General features: G+C 40.1%; 1 protein-coding gene across 1 annotated transcript in view; it reads left to right on the top strand.

Annotated features, from left to right (window-relative positions):
* The window catches only part of OXCT1 (3-oxoacid CoA-transferase 1), an 85,902-nt gene that overhangs the window by 14,541 nt on the left and 51,162 nt on the right, over positions 1 to 20,199 (top strand). The window contains 4 exon segments of the mRNA XM_063179613.1: positions 2,513 to 2,648; positions 6,738 to 6,887; positions 8,582 to 8,688; positions 15,175 to 15,235. Coding sequence (XP_063035683.1) covers positions 2,513 to 2,648; positions 6,738 to 6,887; positions 8,582 to 8,688; positions 15,175 to 15,235 — 454 coding nt within the window.

Genomic DNA, 20,199 nt, shown 5'->3' with positions numbered 1-20,199 from the left:
ACTTGTCATGAGTGTGACAGGATAACCTTTGTGCGACTTTCTGCTTAATTTCTTCATAACTACAGTTTCATTTGATAGAAGATACCTCGCAGTAGTAGATCAGGAAATCAAGTGTATCCACATGGAGTCCTGCAGGATGATATGCAAAATCCTATTAAGGACAATATGGTTTCAGTAGCTGCTTCTGAGAATGTAGGAGCAAGGATTATGGATCTTAGTGAAATGAAGGAGAAATTTCTTTAACCATTACAAATCTGGCCCTCTCTTGCCATCCTTTCTTACACCAATGCACACAGTATTTCATTGTCTAATGCAGAATTTGTTTTTTCTATTTGGTAACTTACAAGTTTTGTAATGATAAGAGCAGTGTTAACCACCTGAGTGATACACAGAGATCGCAAACTCTGGCTTGCAAGCTGTTCAGGAAGCTTCCTGTTGTTCTTGCACTAAAAGCACTGTACAGTTTTGTTTCATTTCTGCACTTTTGCCACACAGTGCCATAATTACACCAACCTGTTCAACTGAGTTCTCTGCTTATATAATTCAGAGACCAAAATAAATGTGAGGAGCTTCACACAGATGTTGACTGGTCTTTTACATTTGTTTACTACCTTTTACAATGAGATGTCAGGGTTAGATAGTTTTCATGTGAGAGGAATTATCCTGCTTTGAATTAATCTACACAGGAAATTCTGGCTTTTAATTTTTTTTTTTTTTTTTTGTAATCTCTTTTGCCCACAAGACTCCTCTTTCTTCTCTATTCTTAGCTCTTCTAGTTTCAAGCTGGAGGATTTTTTTCTTGTGGTGGGTTAGAAACACGGGTTGTTTCTAAGCAACGCACATTTTAGTCCCAGGGCTTTGGCACCAGAACATTTTGGAAGTTGCATCATGGTTAGATTTTAAAATTTTTTTTAATCGGTCAGAGTTGGAGAGTGGAGCAAGCTTTTATAATAAATCCCATTCTTTTGTATCTAGGGAACATGGAATAAATTCAGAGAACCAGGTCACAGAAGCTTGTTTCACTTCCTCTCATCCAGTTTCCAAAGTGCTTGAGTATGCACTGAAGTGGGCCACCTCCTAAAATAGTCCTAACCTTAAAATAGTGCTCATGATGCATGCAGTTGCAAAGGCACTGGGGCTGCGTGTCTGTCCATGCAGCCCTCAGAGTATTGTGGAGGGAGAGGAAGAGCTGGTGCTGGTCCTGCTCACTCAGCCCCTCTCCCTTCACCTGCAGCACTGCAGTCTGTGCTGGGGCTGGCAAGCATTTCCATGTTTATATTTGAAAAGAATACTGCATAATAGTAAAGTTTTTTAATCTGGTCTTAGTTTACAGCTCTTCTTTAGGAAGGGTGTTTTCAATGGGATTCATATATTGTAAGCACATATGTGTTAATTACAAAGTGCTAATGATTGATAACTTAAAAGATTATTTTAATATTTTTCTGTATTTCTTATCCTGAAATGTCAAGCCATTGTGTGGATAATTAAGTCATATTGAATTGAGCCAACTCATGGCAGATACACATTTTTTGTGAGGTAATTCTGCATCATGGCATCTTTTTTGTAGAGGGACTGGAAAGTCTGAGTTCTCTGCTTGTATCACTCAGAGACCAATATAAATGTGGAGGAGCTTCACACACATGTACCAGTCTGCTGGCATCCTGCATAATGGACTGGAAAAGTGAAAGAAACATGTCTTTATAATATCATCTATGTTTATTTCCATATTTATATGTTTTCCTCGTATTTCCTTGAATTGAAGTAGCATTTTTTACAGAGAAACCTTGGTTGCAGGAACTCCTGAAAAATGTTTCTAATCCAGAAGTACACACTATAGCATACAAACATAATGATATCAGAATTTTAGAAGCACTGGCACAAGAAAAATGTTATATAGCATCTCTGGCGTTCAGTTTCAGTTGACATAGACAAGAAGATCTTGTTTGTAGTGACAAAATCCTTTGTTGGAGTAGGTGGTTATTTAGTAAGAGATTTAATTATTTACTATTATAAGAAAATTTAAATACAAAAATTCTCTTACCTCATATAGAAACTAGCATTATAAATATCAATATGCCTTTCTCCTTGGGCTGCTAAGCAATCACTTGTCTTTTTCACAGTGAGCAGGAGTGTAAACAAAAATATGTCTTTGTTCACTCAAAGCCATGTCTGACTTTTTATTAATTTGGTAAGGCTTTTTGAAGGATCAGATATGTAAAACAACACCACTTGTCAAGCGGGTATTTTTAGCTGCTAACATGTGAAATGAATTTAACTGGAACTTTTTGGATGTATTCTGTGCCTTGGAAGAGATGAGGTCTGAAAACTGAAATACTAAATTTTAATTGTAGCTTTGATGCTTTACCCTCTAAAGGCTGGAATTTGTTTTTTGTCTTCAATTCGTTATGTGTGGGGGAGATAACTCTGTCCTTTTTTGTTAAGTCATTACAGCTTATCAAGTGTTTTTTTACAATAAAACTGTTTTGTCTGTTTTTTTGCATTTTCTACACAGTGTTGACAATTTTGGACTTGGTCTTCTGCTTCAGACAAAGCAGATAAAACGCATGGTGTCATCGTATGTTGGAGAGAACGCTGAGTTTGAACGCCAGTATTTATCTGGTGAGCTTGAAGTTGAGCTTACACCACAGGTAAGGAGTGTCTCTAAGTGTGGTTTCTTTTCATCTAAAATATTGAGTAGAATAATGCTTAAGTGTTCTTTAAAAATTCTTTTTCAATCGAAATGCTTTCCTTGTATGCAGAAGACACCTGCCATCTGTGGCGGGCTGACCCTGACTGGATTCCAGGTGCTCACCAAAGCCTCACTCTTAACTCCTCTCAGCTGGACAGAGAGGAGAAAATATAACAACAGACTCATGGGTTGAAATAAGAGAGAGATCACTCACCAGTTAGGATCTAGGGCACCATAGACTCGTCTTTGGGAACTCAGCTTAATATCAGTCAAATCAGAGTGGGCTAAGAGAAGTGAAACCAAATCTTAACACCCCCTTCCCCTACATACACTTTACACCTACCTTCTTCCTGCTCCACTGTGGATTCCCTGTGGAGTCACAAGTCTTACCAACATACCTGCTCCAGCGTGAGCTCCTCTTTCCTAGGGGCCACAGGTCCTGCCAGGAGCCTGCTCCAGTATGGGCTTCCCAGGGGTCACAGCCTTTTTTCAAGCATTTACCTGCTCGGGTGTGGGATCCTTCAGGAGCTGCAGGTGGATTTTGTCGCCCACCATGGGCTGCAGGGGCACAGCTGCCTCACCATGGTCTTGCCACAGGCTGCAGGGGAATCTCTTTTCTGGCACCTGGAGCAGCTCCTGACCTTCTTCCTTCACTCACCTTGATGCCTGCAGAATATGTTCCTCTCACATATTCACACTCCTCTGTGCTCTGGATGCACTTACATCAGTGCAAGAGGATCTCCTTCTTCAATATGCTGTCCCAGAGGCACTACCACTGTTGCTGAAGGGCTTAGTCTTGGAATCAGCTGACACTGCTTCTTGGACACTGGGAGAAACTTCTGGCATAGTCTCACAGAAACCACCCCTCTAGCTACCAAAACCTTGCAAAGCCAATACTCCATCTTAGGGTCATGCATCTGTTAAGAACTGACTGTGTGTTATTTGTGTGGATTCCTTTAATGGAATGAATTAATTATTATTAGATTATATTCATCTGAAGCTTTAAATATAGATATATATAAATATGTATAAATATATACACACACACATGGAGATGGTAGAAAAAGGCATAAACTATGCTCAGTACTGTGGCCCCGTATAAAGGAAGGAAGTTAAGAAGCTGCTCTGTTCCCATCTTGGTGGCAGGTTTTGGGGATGTTGCCTGTGCAATGCCTGCCATCTAGTGGGCAAGAATCAAATTCGGAGATTTCATTGATTGTGAGATAAAACCCTTTTTGGCTTGTTCATTAACTCTTAGTGAAATTATTCTTTGTGTACTGTTATAAGCAAATTTAAAACTTTACATTTTAGCACCGTATTTTTAATTATTTTAACACTGCCAAGCTACCCAAATAGCATGAATGCAATGAGGTCCTAAAATCATTGATATCAGTTATGTTCTATTGAGATCAACTTCTGTGAAGTTGGTGTTCTAACTTCAAAGACTACAGCATGTTACTGTGTGGCATTTTCAGAGGTGACACATAAAATTTGGGCTTTAAACATCTGTTTATATATATGTATGAGGAAAACAACTGTGTTAAATTTTCATTAAGATTGGTATCTTGAGCTCCCTCTCTTGTGAATCACAGAATGGGTCAGGTTGGAAGGACCCACAGCAGATCATCTGGTCCAACCTCCTTGCCCAAGTAGGGTCATCTCAGAGCACATGGCACAAGATTGTGTTCAGATGGTGCTGCTTGAATATCTCCAGTGAAGGAGACTACATGACCTCTCTGGGCAACCTGTTCCAGTGTGTGGCCAATGTCACAGTAAAGAATTTCTTCCTCATGTTCAGATGGAACTTCCCATGCACCAGCATCTGTCCTTTGTCTCTTGTCCTGTTGCTCAGGACCCCTGAACAGAGCCTGGTCCCTCCTCCCTTCTTCAGACACTTACAGGCATAGATAAGGTCCCTTCTCAGTCACCTCTGCCCAAGGCTGAACAGACCCAACTCCCTCAGCCTTTTCTCATAAGAGGGATGCTCCATTCCCTTAAGCATCTTTGTTACTCTTCACTCCAGGATCATCTCCAGGAGTTCATTTCTCTCTTGTCCTGAGGAGCCCAGAACTGGACACAGCAGTTCAGACACGGCCTCACCAGGGCTCAGTAGAGGGGCAGAGTCAGCTCCCACAATGAAGCTCCCATCTCCTGTTGAAGATGCTTTTCCTGATGCACCTCAGTACACCACTAGCCTTGGCCCCAAGGACACACTGCTGGCTCATGGACACCAGGACTCCCAGGTCCTCCTTCTCTGAGATGCTTCCCAGCAGGCCAGCCCCTGGCCTGTACAGTGCATGGGATCATTCCCGCTCAGGTGCAGGACCCTGGATATTCCTCTACTGAATTTCAGATCGTTTTTCTCTGCCCATCTCTCCAGCCTGCCAAGGTCCCTCTGAAGGGCTGCAGAGCTCTCTGGGGTATTGGCCACCCCTCCCAGCTTTGTGTCATCAGCAAACGTGCTGAGGAGGCATCTGCCCTTCCTCCAAGCCATTGATGAAATGTTAAACGATACTGGGCCCTGTATTGACCCCCGGGGGCACCACCAGTAACAGGCCTCCAACTATATCCTGTGCCTCTGATTGTAATGTTCTGGGATTGCCATTCAGCCAGTTCTCAATTCACCTCACTGTCCTCTCATCTAGTCTGCTCTACCTGAGCTTGCTTATGAGGATGTTGTGAGAGAATGTTTCTTAGAATTACAGACATGAGTGGAACAGTTCCTTTTATACCCAGTCAGCAGACCTGAAAATAGACACTTGTCATGTCTGATGTTTCAAACGTCACAAATCTCACAGTGCATTTTTTCCTTCCTGTTTAATGTTCAGCACTTTTACCTAGGTGACCATGAACTCCTTAGACATGCAGCTGGCTCTGTGACTACAGATAAGTTATGTAGATCCAGCATGGAATTAATGGGTCTACAGTATATAAGGGGAAAGAGTAAGGTGAATTAATTGCTTGCTAGGAGATGTGGGGATTTGAAATATTTGTGTCAATTGTGTCAAGAAAAATAGTCTTTCTTAAAATAGTATGGTATAGGCTTAGGCAAAATGGGAGATTTTTGTATTATTCTTGCACAGTAAGGAAGACATCATGGTGAGATCATGAAATGATAAGGCTTCTTAGAACACAGGACTGTATCATTGCATGGTTTGCATATGCCTCTTGCCACCATTTTGAAAGCTAACCAGAGGCCACTGTGCTTCTTGCAGGATTACTGGGGAAAATAAAATCTATTTATTTCTATTTATTTACTATTATTTATTAACAGCCTGTAGAGGCTGTTAAACTGGGTAATTGATCATGATGTTTTTGTCTTGCTTTGAATCCAAGAGAATATAAAAAAAAATCTGGGAAGTGACATTAATGAACTGCAAATACACATCTTTGGCCATAAGTTCATAATTAAGGCAAATGAGGAGTTTTTGCTGTTAGCATTCTGTACTATAGCTGGACATAGAGAAGAGTGCAGGCAGGGTGGTTAAAGAGAGTATAAAAACTGCTCTGTTAGCTTTTTGGTATTCTTGGCACGGGCAACCCAAATTACTGGACTCCCTCTTTCTTTCTCAATCTGCCATGCTTGGCTGTTTTGACTAGGAGTGGGCTCTGAAGTTTTTCTTAGAATGTTGAAAAATGTACATCTGTTAGAGAAGAAAAACCTTCTAGGATATGTAGCTGTGTGAGAAAGAGAAAAATAACTCTGTACTATTCTCAAGAATAATTGGTCTGGAAACAAATAATAACTGGTTGGTAAACAAACTGAAGGAGAGGAGACATAGCCAAGTGCTGGGCCCTGGCATTTGGGAGGTGGTTTTATGACAGTGTCATCTTGAGCAGTTCATGACTGTGTGTCAAGTATTTCTTTCCATATCCAGTACTAGTCCCACATGGGAAAGCTAAAATGTGAGGAAGAAATAGATGATCACACCTGTCTACTGTGTGCAGAAGGAATGAACAGGATATAAAATAAAGTTAATGCAAGCCATTCATCAAAGTTTTATTTGTTGTTCCCAAATGATGATTTCTTAAATGTGTTTTCCCATAGGGTACACTTGCTGAACGTATTAGAGCAGGAGGAGCAGGAATCCCAGCATTTTACACCAGTACTGGTTATGGGACGCTGGTGCAGGAAGGGGGTGCACCCATCAAGTACAACACAGACGGGACCATTGCCATTGCCAGCCAGCCAAGAGAGGTAAGAGGTCTGATCACCATTAGGAAGCCTTCACCATTGAAAAAATAATTTCTAACATATTTACAAGATAAACAGGTGTTTAAGAAGAAGTTTAACTTTACTGTATTCATTTAACTGCATGTCTGTGGTACTGGAGACATCAGCTTTGCTTCCATTGCTTACTGCTCTCCTCTGTGATGTGTTAAAGACGTTTTTACAGTTCTAGAGTGATTTAGCATCAAGACCTGGTCCAAGTGGAAGTCTGCCTTGCTGAGTTACTCTTCATGTGACTGTTCTTTTACCAGGTTTGCTGTGTATTCAAAGTAAGTTCAAAGTAAAACCTGTTCATGGGGCAGGTGCTCCTTAAATACTGCACTATGCAGTAAGCAGCCCTGCAGCTGCACATGGAGCTTCAGCCTTAGAAGAAATAGGGCATTCTCATGTTAAATGGCAAGAGCTCAGTTGACACAAATTTCAGGAAATTCATTTCCCAACATTTGAAATTCAATTTAGTCTCAGTTTTTAAAATTGCAAAGAAGTAAAAAGACTGTGGCTTTCAAGGTAGAAGCAAGGGTTTCATTTTGAAGTTGGATGTAGAATTTGGAGAAGGGATGTCTCAGTGCTATAATGTTTCTTGAAGAAATGGGTGGGGCTAATATTGTGTGTTCCAATTAGGCTGCATACAACATTAAATTTCACCTCAAGAGCTTTTCTGGGGTAAAGGTAATTCCACTCTAACCTGTGGCTTTCATGTATTTTATACATGACTATTTGCAGTATCTATACGTTGTCTTAATATTTTATATTCCCTTAACTTTTTTACTGCATACATCATTATGATGTTTCACCACTTGAAAGAATGTTTTGTTCAATAAACAGCTTATAATTTTAATAACATTTTTCTTATTTTGTTTTGCTTTTGACATTTGTGGGAAAATCTCCCTTACTCAGTCTAATAATGATGGAGTGCTAAAAACATGACTAGTGTGATTTGTTGATTCCATTCTCCACATCCATTTTGCACAGAAGTATCATTTTATAAAGGCTCAGTTTGCCTAGTATGGTATTGGCAAACTGACATCTGATACACTTTCCTCATACTTCCCCTTTCAGCAACTTTAAAAAGCTCTCAAGTAATATTTGTGTATATTCTTACCTTCTACATTGTTAAGAGAGGTGGTTGTTCACCTCTCTATATAGGACTGAAAGACTAGCTCTGTCCCTCTTCCATATTTTGGCTTCAGGCATAGTGTCATTTGTTCCAAATATTGATCATTAATACAGGGAAAACCAAATGAAACTCAGCCTGTTAAATGACATGATTTGAGAGGTCTTTCTTGAATTGACTTAATTTTGGATTTGGTGGTGGGCAGTGCTTTTGGCCTTTTTCAATAATTCTGCTTTAGCATTTCAGTTTTTGATTAGCTGGTAGATGTGCAGGACAAAGCATGTCTAATTCCAGTAGATGGAGCAGGAGGAATATGGATTCTCATGATGTTTCCCTAGAGACACTATGATAAAACTGGGGTTTATACCTGTGATAAAATTGGGGTTTCCATGCTTCTCTGTTATCATACAGCTTTTCAGTAAAAACTGTACAGAGTACAAAAAGAAGCTGAAATATAATAGTCTGCAAAATTAACCCCTAAAATAAGTATTACATGTGGTATCTGTTGGAAGAAACCTACATCTCAATTTTGGACTTTTCTTTATAGGTGAGGGAGTTTGATGGCCGTCACTTTATTCTAGAGAAATCTATTACAGGAGATTTTGCTCTTGTGAAGGCATGGAAGGCTGATCGTGCAGGAAACATAATTTTCAGGTATGACTTGTTTACTGGTGGGAAAAGATTATTTTACAGTTTAGGTATGAATGAGAAGGAGAATCCTGTCTCCTGTGTTATGGGAAAATAATGTTTTACTGATTTCATATTCTTTGATATTGTCTTTCCCTACTGTCAAATTACACTGCTATAAAACACCAAAATGTAATTGCTTTTTCTAATGACTTTTGAGAATTCAAACATAGCTGTGAAGTAAAGCATTCATAGTTAAAAATGAGGCACAGCAGACCAAAGTCATTATGATGATTGTTTGATTTTTGAGAAACTTAGTGGCATTCTCTTTCTTTCAATATTCATGCTAGTTTGGGTCCTTTTTCTTGAGCAATTAAAGGCTTACCCAAGAAGTACAGGTTCATGCACAACAGAAGAGAAGGAAACTGAGTCAATTTACTGGCCAGTCAGTGATGGGAAACCTGTTTCTGTCTAAAGAAAGCTGTGTTTAAAGTTTATTTCATCATCACCAGTGGTGTAGGGAAAGGCATCATATGAATTTAAACATCTTTGCAATGAAAAGTTTGATGTTGCACTACTGGGAAAATCTTTTATATGGGTTGCTCTGTTTGTGTTCTGGTTTGGCCTGGACTAAAGCAGGGGAGAGGTTTGCTTATGTTTAATGCCTGGTTTTTATTTGTTTGTCTTATGGCTATCAGATGAAAAGGTGAGTGTTGTAGTTACCGTGTGCAGATTATTACAAGCACATGCTGATTGAGAGTCTGTATGGAACAAACAAGGAGTTGGAAAAACAACTGAAAAATATGTGAACAAAATAACACCCATAAAGTAATGCTTTTCTTTATGTGTATATCTATACATATATATTTATATAGCCACATAATTAATACTAAATTAAAATACTTGAAAACTTATAATTAAGTTTTTATTTTGCCCAACACTTGGCATCTTGACTTGCCCATTGGCAAGATAATACGGTTTCTGATTGAAAGCTGAACTTTCTTGTATGTATACAGATTAATTTGATGGCTGCTAAACTGCTCTCTGTAGGGCCTGGTACATTGAATACAGGAAACTCTCTCCCCCCTTGGCCTTGTCTTTGATCATGAGCCACTACTCTGTGTGCTTTTATCCTGTATCTTTCTACTGATGCATACTGATGCATAGTAGATACCTCTCAAAAGTTCATTCATTTTCCATGGAAAGACTGGTTGTGTTCTCCTTTCCCCCTCTTCTTTATGTTCTCTTGTTCTCTCTCCCTTTCCTTCTTGCTTTTCCTTTCAGAAGTCTTCGTTGTCTCCCACATTCACACAATACAGCTGATAACAGATACTCCTTCCATCTGGAGTGAAGACCTAAAAATCTTGACTCCTCCCTTCCACTGTAACAAACTGAAGATGGAAACTGATCATCATCTGGTGTCCTATTCCATACAGAATATTGTTAGCTCAAAGGAATGTGTTTATGATAAGCAGTGACCTATTCTGTTTCTGGATAAGACAAGATTATCTGATAACAGAACAGAGAAACATAGGGTCATCTTATAACTTGCTGTTTGCTACCACTTTCACAGCAGTGTGGTACTATTCATAGTTGTTTCCTGTGACAGTGTGAAGCCAGTAGCATGGTGTGTCTGCCAAACTGTTAATCGCTGTCAAGCTAAGAGCTTTTATAAATTTAGAGGATGTAAGTGTAAGTGTACTTAAGGTACACTTACTTGGACCACAGACTGGCATTAATTTTTTTCCTATTCTCATACATTAAGCTATGCTGTTTTCCTGGAATTCAGAATGGCACCAACTTTTTAGAAAGCTGCTTTTAAAACTGTTTGGTTTTTTTCAAAGTTCTACTTCATGCGTCGTAGATCTTTTGTCCCATACAGCTTGTTGTGGTGGATTTCATTTCAGGCATCTTCATGCTGAGTGAACTATTCTGCACCACTGAACAATGGTTAGCTTTTGTCTAAGAAAGGTCTTAACCTCTCTTGAGGCTTTGCTCATTTGGGACAGCATCAGGGAGTACTTCTGTGGATAGTCAGAGAATCCCAGAATGGCCTGGTTTGGAAGGGATCTTAAATAGCATCCAGTTCCAGCCTCCAGTGTGGGCAGGAAGACAGTTCACTGAGTTGGGTTGCTTAGAGGTCCATCCAGCCTGGCTTTGAACACTTCTAGGGATGGGGCATCCGCAACTTCTCTGGGCAACCTGTTTCATTTTCTCACCACCCTCAGTAAAGAATTTCTCTCTCATATCAAAACTAAAGCTCCACTCGTTCACCTTGAAGCCATTTTCCTTGTTTTGTCACTACATGCCCTTGTGAAAAGTCCATCTATATTGAATACTCCCTTCAGGTACTGGAAGGCTGTAATTTGGTCACTCTGAAGCCTTCTCTTTTCCAGGCTTAACAATTCAAATTCTCTCAGCCTTTCCTTGTGTGAGACCTATGGTCATCTTGGTAGCCTCTGGACTGGCTCCAGCCGGTCCCTGTCCCTCCTGTGCTGGGACCCCAGCTCTGGATGCAGTGCTCCAGGTGGGTCTCAGCAGAGCAGAGCAGAGGGGCAGAATCCCCTCCCTGCCCTGCTGCCCACGGGGCTCTGGGTGCAGCCCAGGACACGTTTGGCTCTCTGGGCTGGGAGTGCCATGGCTGGGCCATGTGCAGCCTCTCACCCACAGCACCCCCAAGCCCTTCTGGGCACGGCTGCTCTGGGGCTGCTCATGCCCAGCCTGGGCTGATAGTGAGGTTGTTCCTACCCAGGTGCAGCACTACCCAGCACCAGCACTTGGCCTTGTTAAACCTCATCAGATTCCCAAGGGCCACTTCTCCAGCTTGTCCAGGTGCCTCTAGATGGTATCTCATTCTTCAGAAGTGTCACCAGCACCACTCAGCTTGGTGTCTTCTGCTAATTTGCTGAGGATGCACTAGATTGCTTTGTGTGTGTCATTATTGAAGGTATCAAATAACACTGGTCCCAGTAGAGACCCCTGAGGGACACCACTTGTCACAGATGTCCACTGGGTCTCTGAGCCATTGATCATTAACCTCTGGGTGTGACTGTTAAACCCATTCCTCATCTACCAAACAGTCTATGCAGTCGAATCCATCTTTCTCCAGATTAGATACAATGATGTTGTGGGGCTCTAAAGCCATGTCAAAGGCTTTACAGAAGTGTAGATAAATTACATCTATAACCACTTCCCATTCACTGATGTAGTCACTCCATCATACAAGACCACTATATTGGTTAGGCAGGACTTGGCTAACAGAAGTGAAGTTTTGCTGGCTCTCCTAAATCATCTCCCTGTCCTCCCTGCCACTTAGCACCCCTTCTAGGAGTATCCACCATGATCTTCCTGGGCACAGAGGTGAGGCTGAAAGGTCAGTAGTTCCTGGGGCCCTCTTTTATATAATTTTTAAAGATGGGAATCATCTTTCCCTCTTTCCAGTTACCTGGTACTTCACCTAACTGCCATGACTTTTCAAATATCATGGAGAGTGATTTGTCTGACTCCTTTGGCTCCCCTCCCTTTTCACCTGGTCCCATTCTGCTAGTTGTTCTGGCCCCATGTACCTCGGCTTTACAAGCTAATATGTGGCTTATTGGTGATGAAAATAGACTATTGACAAAGAAGTGGAAATGTTGAAGGGATCACCTGAGTCAGAGCCTCTTCTGTGAGAGTCATGTCAGGTCATCTCTTCATGCTTCAACTGGTTCTGCAATACCTAAATTCAGCTCATACCTGAGGTGTCTCTGCATCTTCATATCGCCGGGTATGTAGTGGATGTAGTTGGTTTAGTCTGCTATGAGCTAGTTTGCTATCTTTTGCCTCTGGGAGAAAAGATGTCATGCTTTTGGGCGAGCTTAGAAATCCAGTGGAACAATGGAACTTTGTAGACGTTGCTGAATCTAGATGTCCAGAAAATTTTCTTAAAATAAAAATGCAAATTTGTCTAGCTAGTTTTTGAATTTCCTACTGCTAACTCGTTAACATTATTCTGTGTTGGAAAATAAGTGTAGTGTAGTGTAGTGCTTCTGTTTTGTTTTTTTTTCTTCTGGATGCTGTGCTCTTTATATAAGAGCCTTTGATCCCATAAAACTTCTGGATGGTATGTTCTTTCGAAATAAAGCCCTTGATCCTGTAAAAGATTGCTGCTTCTGAAACAACTTTACCTAACTCAAGAACAGTTTAAATGGCAGAAGCTTTTATAAATTACATCAGATTAGAGACCATTAGCTCTTCTTAATGTCAAATTAACGTTATGAAATGTTTTCTTGTAGTTTTCTCCCTATGTAAAAATAATTTTGTATCAGTTTCTTTTACTGGCAAGAGTAGCCCCTACAATCTAGAGAAAGTCTTTGGCTCAGAAAAGTAGTTACCTGGGATGAAATATTGAATTGTTTTGTCATCTTCCTTTCCCCCATCTGTATCCATTTCTTAGCTATTTTAATTCAGGTTTTCTATCTCTGTTTTTCTTCTCATTTGCTACTCTGCCTAGTTTAGGGGAGTTTTTCCTGAATCACTACTAACTAGTATTGTTTTTGTCTCTCAGAGAAGAGTATAAATTCACATTGTGGGATTTTTTCCTTTTGTTTCTTATTGTTGCATACTTCTTTTGGGTGTGTATAGCCACCAAAAAGACCCATAGGCAGAAGATATTCATAGAATCACAGAATCTTGAGTTGGAAGGGACCCACAAGGATCATCAAAGTCCAGCCCCTGGCCCTCCACAGCACCATCCCCAGGAGTCACATCCTGTGCCTGGGAGTGGTGTCCAAACACTTGTTGAGCTCTGTCAGGCTGGTGCTGTGACCACTGCTCTCTGGATGAAAAACTTTTTTCAGATGTCCAATTTAAACCTTCCCTAACTCAGCTTCAGGCCATTCCCTCGGTCCTGTCACTGTCACCACAGAGCAGAGATCAGTGCCTGCCCCTCCTTGTCCCCTCACAAGGAAGATGTAGCTGCAGTGAGGTGCCCCCTCAGTCTCCCCCAGGCTGAGCAGACCAAGGCCCTTCATCATCCTTGTGACCCCCCTTTGCACAATCTCTAATAGTTTAGTATCTTTTTTACTGCGGCACCCAAAACTGCCCCCATCACTCAGGCTGAGGCTGCCGCAGCACAGAGCGAGCCAATCCCCTCCCTTGCCCAGCTGGCGATGCTGTGCCTGATGCCCCCAGGACAGGGTTGACCCTTTGTTAGAGGCTTCACAGCTGCTATATATTGCCAATAAAACGGGGTTTTCCCCAAGATAGGTGTCTTCGGGTATAGCTGTGATGGTGTCGGTATGTGCGCTGGGATGCCGGCGGTGCCGGGCCTTGGCCGCGTCTCTCGGCGCTGCCCCCGAGCCAGGCGGTGGCAGCAGCGCCCCGAGGCTCGGAGCGGCTGCGGCGCTGGGCACGGCGCTGGCCCCGGGGGAGGCAGGGGGAGAGCTCCTGCAGGCTGGACTCCTTCGTCTTAAGGGCTTTTACCCAGCTTAAATGATTCTGTGAGTCTGTGAAACAGGAATGGTCAGGGGGGAAAAAATGTTTCTGTGGAAAAACGATGTGGGAAAGGAGGTTTTGTCTTGTTTTGAAACCTGGTTTCATGGATTTTGAGGAAAAATTTTCAGAAATTCTGCTTTTTAACAGAGAAAAATGCTGTGAAGCTATCAGTGGAACACCATTAAAGCCTTTATAGTATTTCTTAATTATTAAATGTGCCATGCTGCTTTGTTTGTTTTCTGAAAACACATGGAGCGGCTTACACAGATCACTTGTTTCCCCTGTGCTCCTAGGATCTTGGTACAGTTGCACAGGTATACATGTTAAGTATTGCTTTTATTCTCTAGAGGTTCTTTTTCCTTTATACAGAAATGCTCTGTGGGAGTACTTAGGGTGAATGCCAGAGTCTTAGAGTGAGTGCCAAAACTGACAGAGATTTGGGTTTTTTTATCTTGTTGGGTTTTTTGGTGTTTTTCTTTGTTTGATTGGTTTTTTTTGTGGGTTTTGGGTGTTTTTTTTATTTGTTTGTTGGTTTTTAATTAAGAAAATTGGATTACATTTACTACTGGGTAAAGTGCTATCTGAAATCCTAGTCTGAGTTAGGAAAGCTTGCTTGAGAGATTGTTAGGCCTGGTACTGGTCCCCTGTGGAGATTAATTTCATTCCTTGTGCAGTGAAAAAATGGCATTGTACAAAGTCCAGCTTGCTGCTGCTTTTGGATCCAATAAATAAAGATATCAGTTGACATACCCAATTTCAATTAAACAGTGTGCTGATTAAAAGTCAAAAGAGCTGTAATAAATACTTCCTAATGTAGAAAAATATGATTTCATTTCAGATGCATCTTACAAAATTCCTCAATACTTTTTTCTCCCTTACACTTTTTTTTATTAGTTTTTCATCTATTTGGCAAAAAGCTTTGTGATGCTTAAAATACAGACATTCCTCTAGTAGCTTATCTCTGAAAAGTCTTTCATTGTGCTATTATGGCCTTAAATATTTATTAATTTTCTTTTTTTCTTTTGTTTTGTTTTTCAGGAAAACTGCAAGAAACTTCAACCAACCTATGTGCAAAGCTGCAAAAACCACTGTAGTGGAGGTAGGGAATTGAAACATAGTAAGCCCTATACTGGTATAGTCAACATACCCCTTTACCTAATATGGTATTCTGGAGACAGGCTGGGGGATTTCAAATCAGGGTCATTGGTCTAACCTCTCTCCTTGGATTGCCTTCTCCTGACACTGTGCTCTGCTTTGGTGAGTAATTCTTTGTTGCTGTACAACTGATGCTGAGCAGGACTTTGTGTTTGCTGTGATCAGCCATTGAAAGGGAAACAAAGAAGAGCCTTCAAATTTGTTAAATAAAGTAATTCATGGATGAAAGAGGAAAAGAGTAGGCTTAGGCTCTGTTTGAGAAGATTCATGTAAGACTTTATGCAAAACTTCTTGAAAATAAAATCAAGTACATAACAACATAGATTAGGCAAACCACAGAGCTATCACAGTTGTGGTCTCTAAAATGTAATAAATTGCATAAATATCAGTCCATAATGAGATACAGAGATTTGGCTGTGTCTTGAGAATGAGGATGAACTAGCTGATTTAGAAGTTTCTTCCATTCTTTTTGCCCTTTTTCTTTGTCTGAAATGAGAATATTTAAAAACATGTAGCAGCCTATTCTGAAAAAATATTGGTGCCTGGAGAGTTGCTAAGGCATAGCAGTATGTAAAAGATAGACTGCTCGCTTAGCTTTTTCTTCACTCTCTGTTAAGTTTTTTTTATATGCCTAATAAAAGCTAAATGCAGTTTGGCAGTAAGATCAAGACAAACTCTTCTGGACTGTTTCTAGAAAATGGTTTATGGAAGAAGCTGTTATTTCTTCAGGGTTTTTTGTTTGTTTTGTTTGGGAGTTGGCTCGGGGTTTTGTCTGTTTGTTGTTTGTTTGTTTGTAAGATGTTATTTGGAAAAATATATTTGTTATATAAGCATCTCTGGATAATACATTTGGGAACTTTAGTTATTTCTTTGTGCCTTACAGAAGTATCACAAAAAATACCATGATATTTGCCACGACTTACAGTGCCAATACAGCAAAACATTCTCATATTTTGTTTTTAAGAAAGGTTTCAAGTATTTTTCTATCTAAAAATTAAATAAAGAATCTTTTCTTCTAGACACTTGTCCTTTATACCTTGCTCAGTCTGGCATTTAAAGAATTTAAGTGGATCAAAGCCTTCCACCTACATTCCATCTCTTTCTCTCTTTCTGCTCTTCTATCCATGTATGATAGGGTAGAATTTTCTTGTCAGTGAGCAGCTGATGTGACATCGTTCTTGCTGTAATTCCATTTATTAGTTGTTAGTAGATCTGCTGTGAACTGTGTCCACTGTGAGTCTTATTGCATTTTCAATACCATTTAAAAAACTGTCAATCTTTTTGCAAGATGCATTATTAATTTTACTTTGCAATTCTGCTTTTTGTGGACAAATTAGATGAAGATACAAAACCACAGATTTAGGACAAATATTTTGAACCATCCTTGACTTAACTTCTAAATGTCACCCTTTCAAAGTGGAATTCAGAATGTTGTGTTTGGGTGTAAGAGTTAAAACCCAAGGAATGAAAAGGAAATATCTCTGTATGGTGTCTAGTACATCCTCAGCATTGAGCAGTTTAAGTTGTCTTAGCTCATCAATAGGGAACTGAGGCAACTAAAAATTTTAGTTAAAGTTGGTCAAGGCTGAAGATTGAAATTCTCAAACCCATTTACAGGGAGAAGAAAAAGGTTTGTGTGGAGTAGTAATTCAGATACTGTCTTGGCAGGAGGGATTTCCAGATTGTGGTGCTTGTTCCCAGCTCTGTTTCTGTAACTGATTGAACATTTAACTGAATTTAAGCAGACAGTTCTAGTACCTAGGAGTAGAGACTTGAAGCCAACTCTGCTCCTTTTCATCAAAATAGCTGCAGGTCAGGCTTGTCTTCAAAGATAAAGTGATTAACTGGGGTTTTCAGGATTGTTTCCCACTTGCTGAGATTTACTTTAGTTTCTGATCATTGATACAAATATGGAATGGCATTTGGCATAGTAAGATACTAATGAAATACAAACTGCTGGAAATCCAATCTCAGTGTATCTATGAACTTGTTGAAAACAGAAAGTTAACTGGAAATAACATTTGTTAACATGTCCTGCAAAGTTAACCTGGGGAGATGTGAAATCTGACATGCATACACAGTGAAGGACTTTTTTTTCTTAATGCTGTTTTTCTCTAGTTTTAGTCTGTGTGGTGTTTTATACACTCTTATCTGAAGTACAGACAGACACTTAATAATTGTAACAATTCAGAGGCAGACAAATTCTGTCGATGTGAAGGATAAAAGAAAAGGAGATAAGAAATAAAAACCCCCCACTTCTCCGACTCACAGACTGATAGCTATTGTTTGCTTAAAAATTCTCCTGTATTGTGAGAAGCAAGATTGGCTGCACATAATGGTGTCTGAAGAAGGAGGAAGTCAGACTGTTACCTGTTATATTTGGGACATGCAGTGAAGAATTACTGATTTTTAAAATGGCAGATTAAACTTTCAGCCTTGTTTATTTTGAATAGGGAAATGGTCAGAAGTAGCCAATCAGTACTCATTTTGGGATCAGAAGTACATTGATTGTAAGCTTCTAATTAAATGCAACAAGTGCTTACTGATCTGCACAAAATTTTTTAACTGTTGCATGCATCTCTTTTGTTTATCTAAGTGAGAGGGAGTAGAATCTGCTGTCAAGAAAATAAGGATGGGTTATATGAGGAACAGATAACTGTCTGTAAAAATCTAACTGTGCCAAGTCCAGTGGAATTTCTACTTTAATTTGAAGGTGACCCATTATTAAAGGTCAAAAAAAATTCCACTGTATTGCATGATTCCTGTTACTTGGAAGTTAACCTTTGCAGAGACAAATGCTAAATAATGTTGGTAGCATCAGTTATTTTGGCTTTATATATAAAAGTGAAATGATGCAGGGAGTTCATTGCTTCTCACTTCAGCTTGCAGAACTTGCAGAAGTTAAGCATGCAGCTAGACCTGTAGCTTTGTTTGAACCTGAGCTCTCACACACATGCTCAACCTGAGGCATTCAGGTTGTTTTTTTCAGAGCTATAAACACTTTCCTGTGCCTGTAACAAAGATGGGAGGGTTGAGAAATTGGCCAATACAAAAGAAACTCAATGGTCAGAAGTTACATACAAGCCACCAGCCCTTGTAAAGACTGAAATGAAGAGCATGGCCTGTGAAAAAACTTGAGAGCTTGTGTGATGTTTAAGATGTGGTAGCACTTCCAACCCTGTTGAATGAAGGTGAAACTGAATTGAGGAGGTGTCACTGCTGTCAGGACCCTCAACAGAGCCATAGAATTTTGTGATGGGAAATGAACTGTGAGGCAGCTTGGAGTTGCAGGAAGGCCTCTTGAATGTGTGCCTAGACTCCTAGGGTTAGGGCTGTGATAACAGAGTGCTTCTTAACATGTGTATCTCCCTGTAGAGATGCCTCTGACCAGAACCCCACTGGGACTTTGGTAATGACACCTCTTTTTTTAGGGAATTGGGGCTACCCAAGTCACAGTAGAAAGCACAGTGTGACCTTGCCAGATGTGGTGTCATGATAACATGGGAAAGGGTGATATAGGCTTGGGCTCCTGCTTTCTGCCACAGAAAAGAGTACATAAATGTCTGTAACTGTCCCAAATGACCCCAAGCTCTATCTGTTTTCTTTTTATTCTCTGCTGTGAATATTTTTCACTGGTGAAGTGGTTTGAGAGCTCAGCCACTGCCACCATGAAAGTGTTTGGTAGTGGTAATGGTCAATATGTTTAGAAATATTTATTGACTGACTGTTTGAATATCCAGTTTGGATAATTTTCTTGTTCAGATCACAGAAGATGGCTAAATATATCTCCTTGGGTAAATAACATTTACACCTCAAATAATATCAAGGGAGAGAAAAAAAGAGAGTGTACTTTCTCATAAAAATGCATTAAATAAAAATCATTAGGCCCTGCATTTTATCTCTCGTTGCCTAGTAACCACACAGCCACATCAGTGAGCACCATTTTCTCAGGTACAATGAACTGCATGGCACTAAGGGACAGAATCGGACTGAAATAAGCTATTTGTATCATGTTATCTGTGCTAAATCATGGCATTTGGTTTTATTGAGGAAACTTGAAATGAACCTTTTTTTATGTGTATGTCTATACCTCAAAATGCTTGTAACAATGGCAAAATTTTCCTCACATGCACAGCTCTTTTCTGAAAAACTCTTCAAGATTTTTGCGCAGTGACAGTTTACTATGAAAAACCTGTAAGTACCACTTTAAAGTGGAACAGTAATCTAATAGAAACTTTTTGTTACCTGGATGCTCTAGCCATAGAACTCAAAAGTGAAGCCTGGTAGAGGACGGCTTTGGGACGGGCACAGGGTGCCCTCACACACTAGTGTGTGTTTCTGTGAAACCACAGTTCAGAATAGACATAGAATAGAATTAAATAGAAATAAATAGACACAGATGTAGAATTAAAGTTCTGTTCAAATGCTGTAGCCACTGAGCTTTTGTGTTGCTAGAGCTTTTGTTGATATTATTTAACTGCTCAATGATGAGTCTGTGTGTGTTTAGGCAATGGTTGTGAGGGAGGGTCCCATGGATGTGCAGTGGGAGAGAGGCTTTTTTTGAGAATCCCATTTGTCACAGGATGGACGCTGAACTTCTTAGTCCTGCCACATTACCAACTGCTTTTAGTGACCGTAGAATTCTAGTTGCCATAATATGCTCCTATAATACATTATATATATGTGTGTGCATGCATATATATGTGTGTGTGTGTATATAAAATAAATATATAAAGCTTTTTATCTTGAATATGTAGGTAGGTAGTCGGGGCTTTTGACTGCATAAGTGTATTTACATGACTAGGCCTTGGCTAAATCCTGAGTCAGGGATGCCTGTGGGTCTAAATTTAGATAACCCAAATATAATGTATAGACATTACAATAACCTTTCCCAGAGGAATCTTAGTT

This window comes from Melospiza melodia, chromosome Z (genome assembly GCF_035770615.1).
Source record: "Melospiza melodia melodia isolate bMelMel2 chromosome Z, bMelMel2.pri, whole genome shotgun sequence".
In the NCBI taxonomy this organism is placed as follows: domain Eukaryota; kingdom Metazoa; phylum Chordata; class Aves; order Passeriformes; family Passerellidae; genus Melospiza; species Melospiza melodia.
The sequence above is the reverse complement of the archived record's forward strand: the minus strand, read 5'-3'. Positions and strand labels throughout refer to the sequence as shown.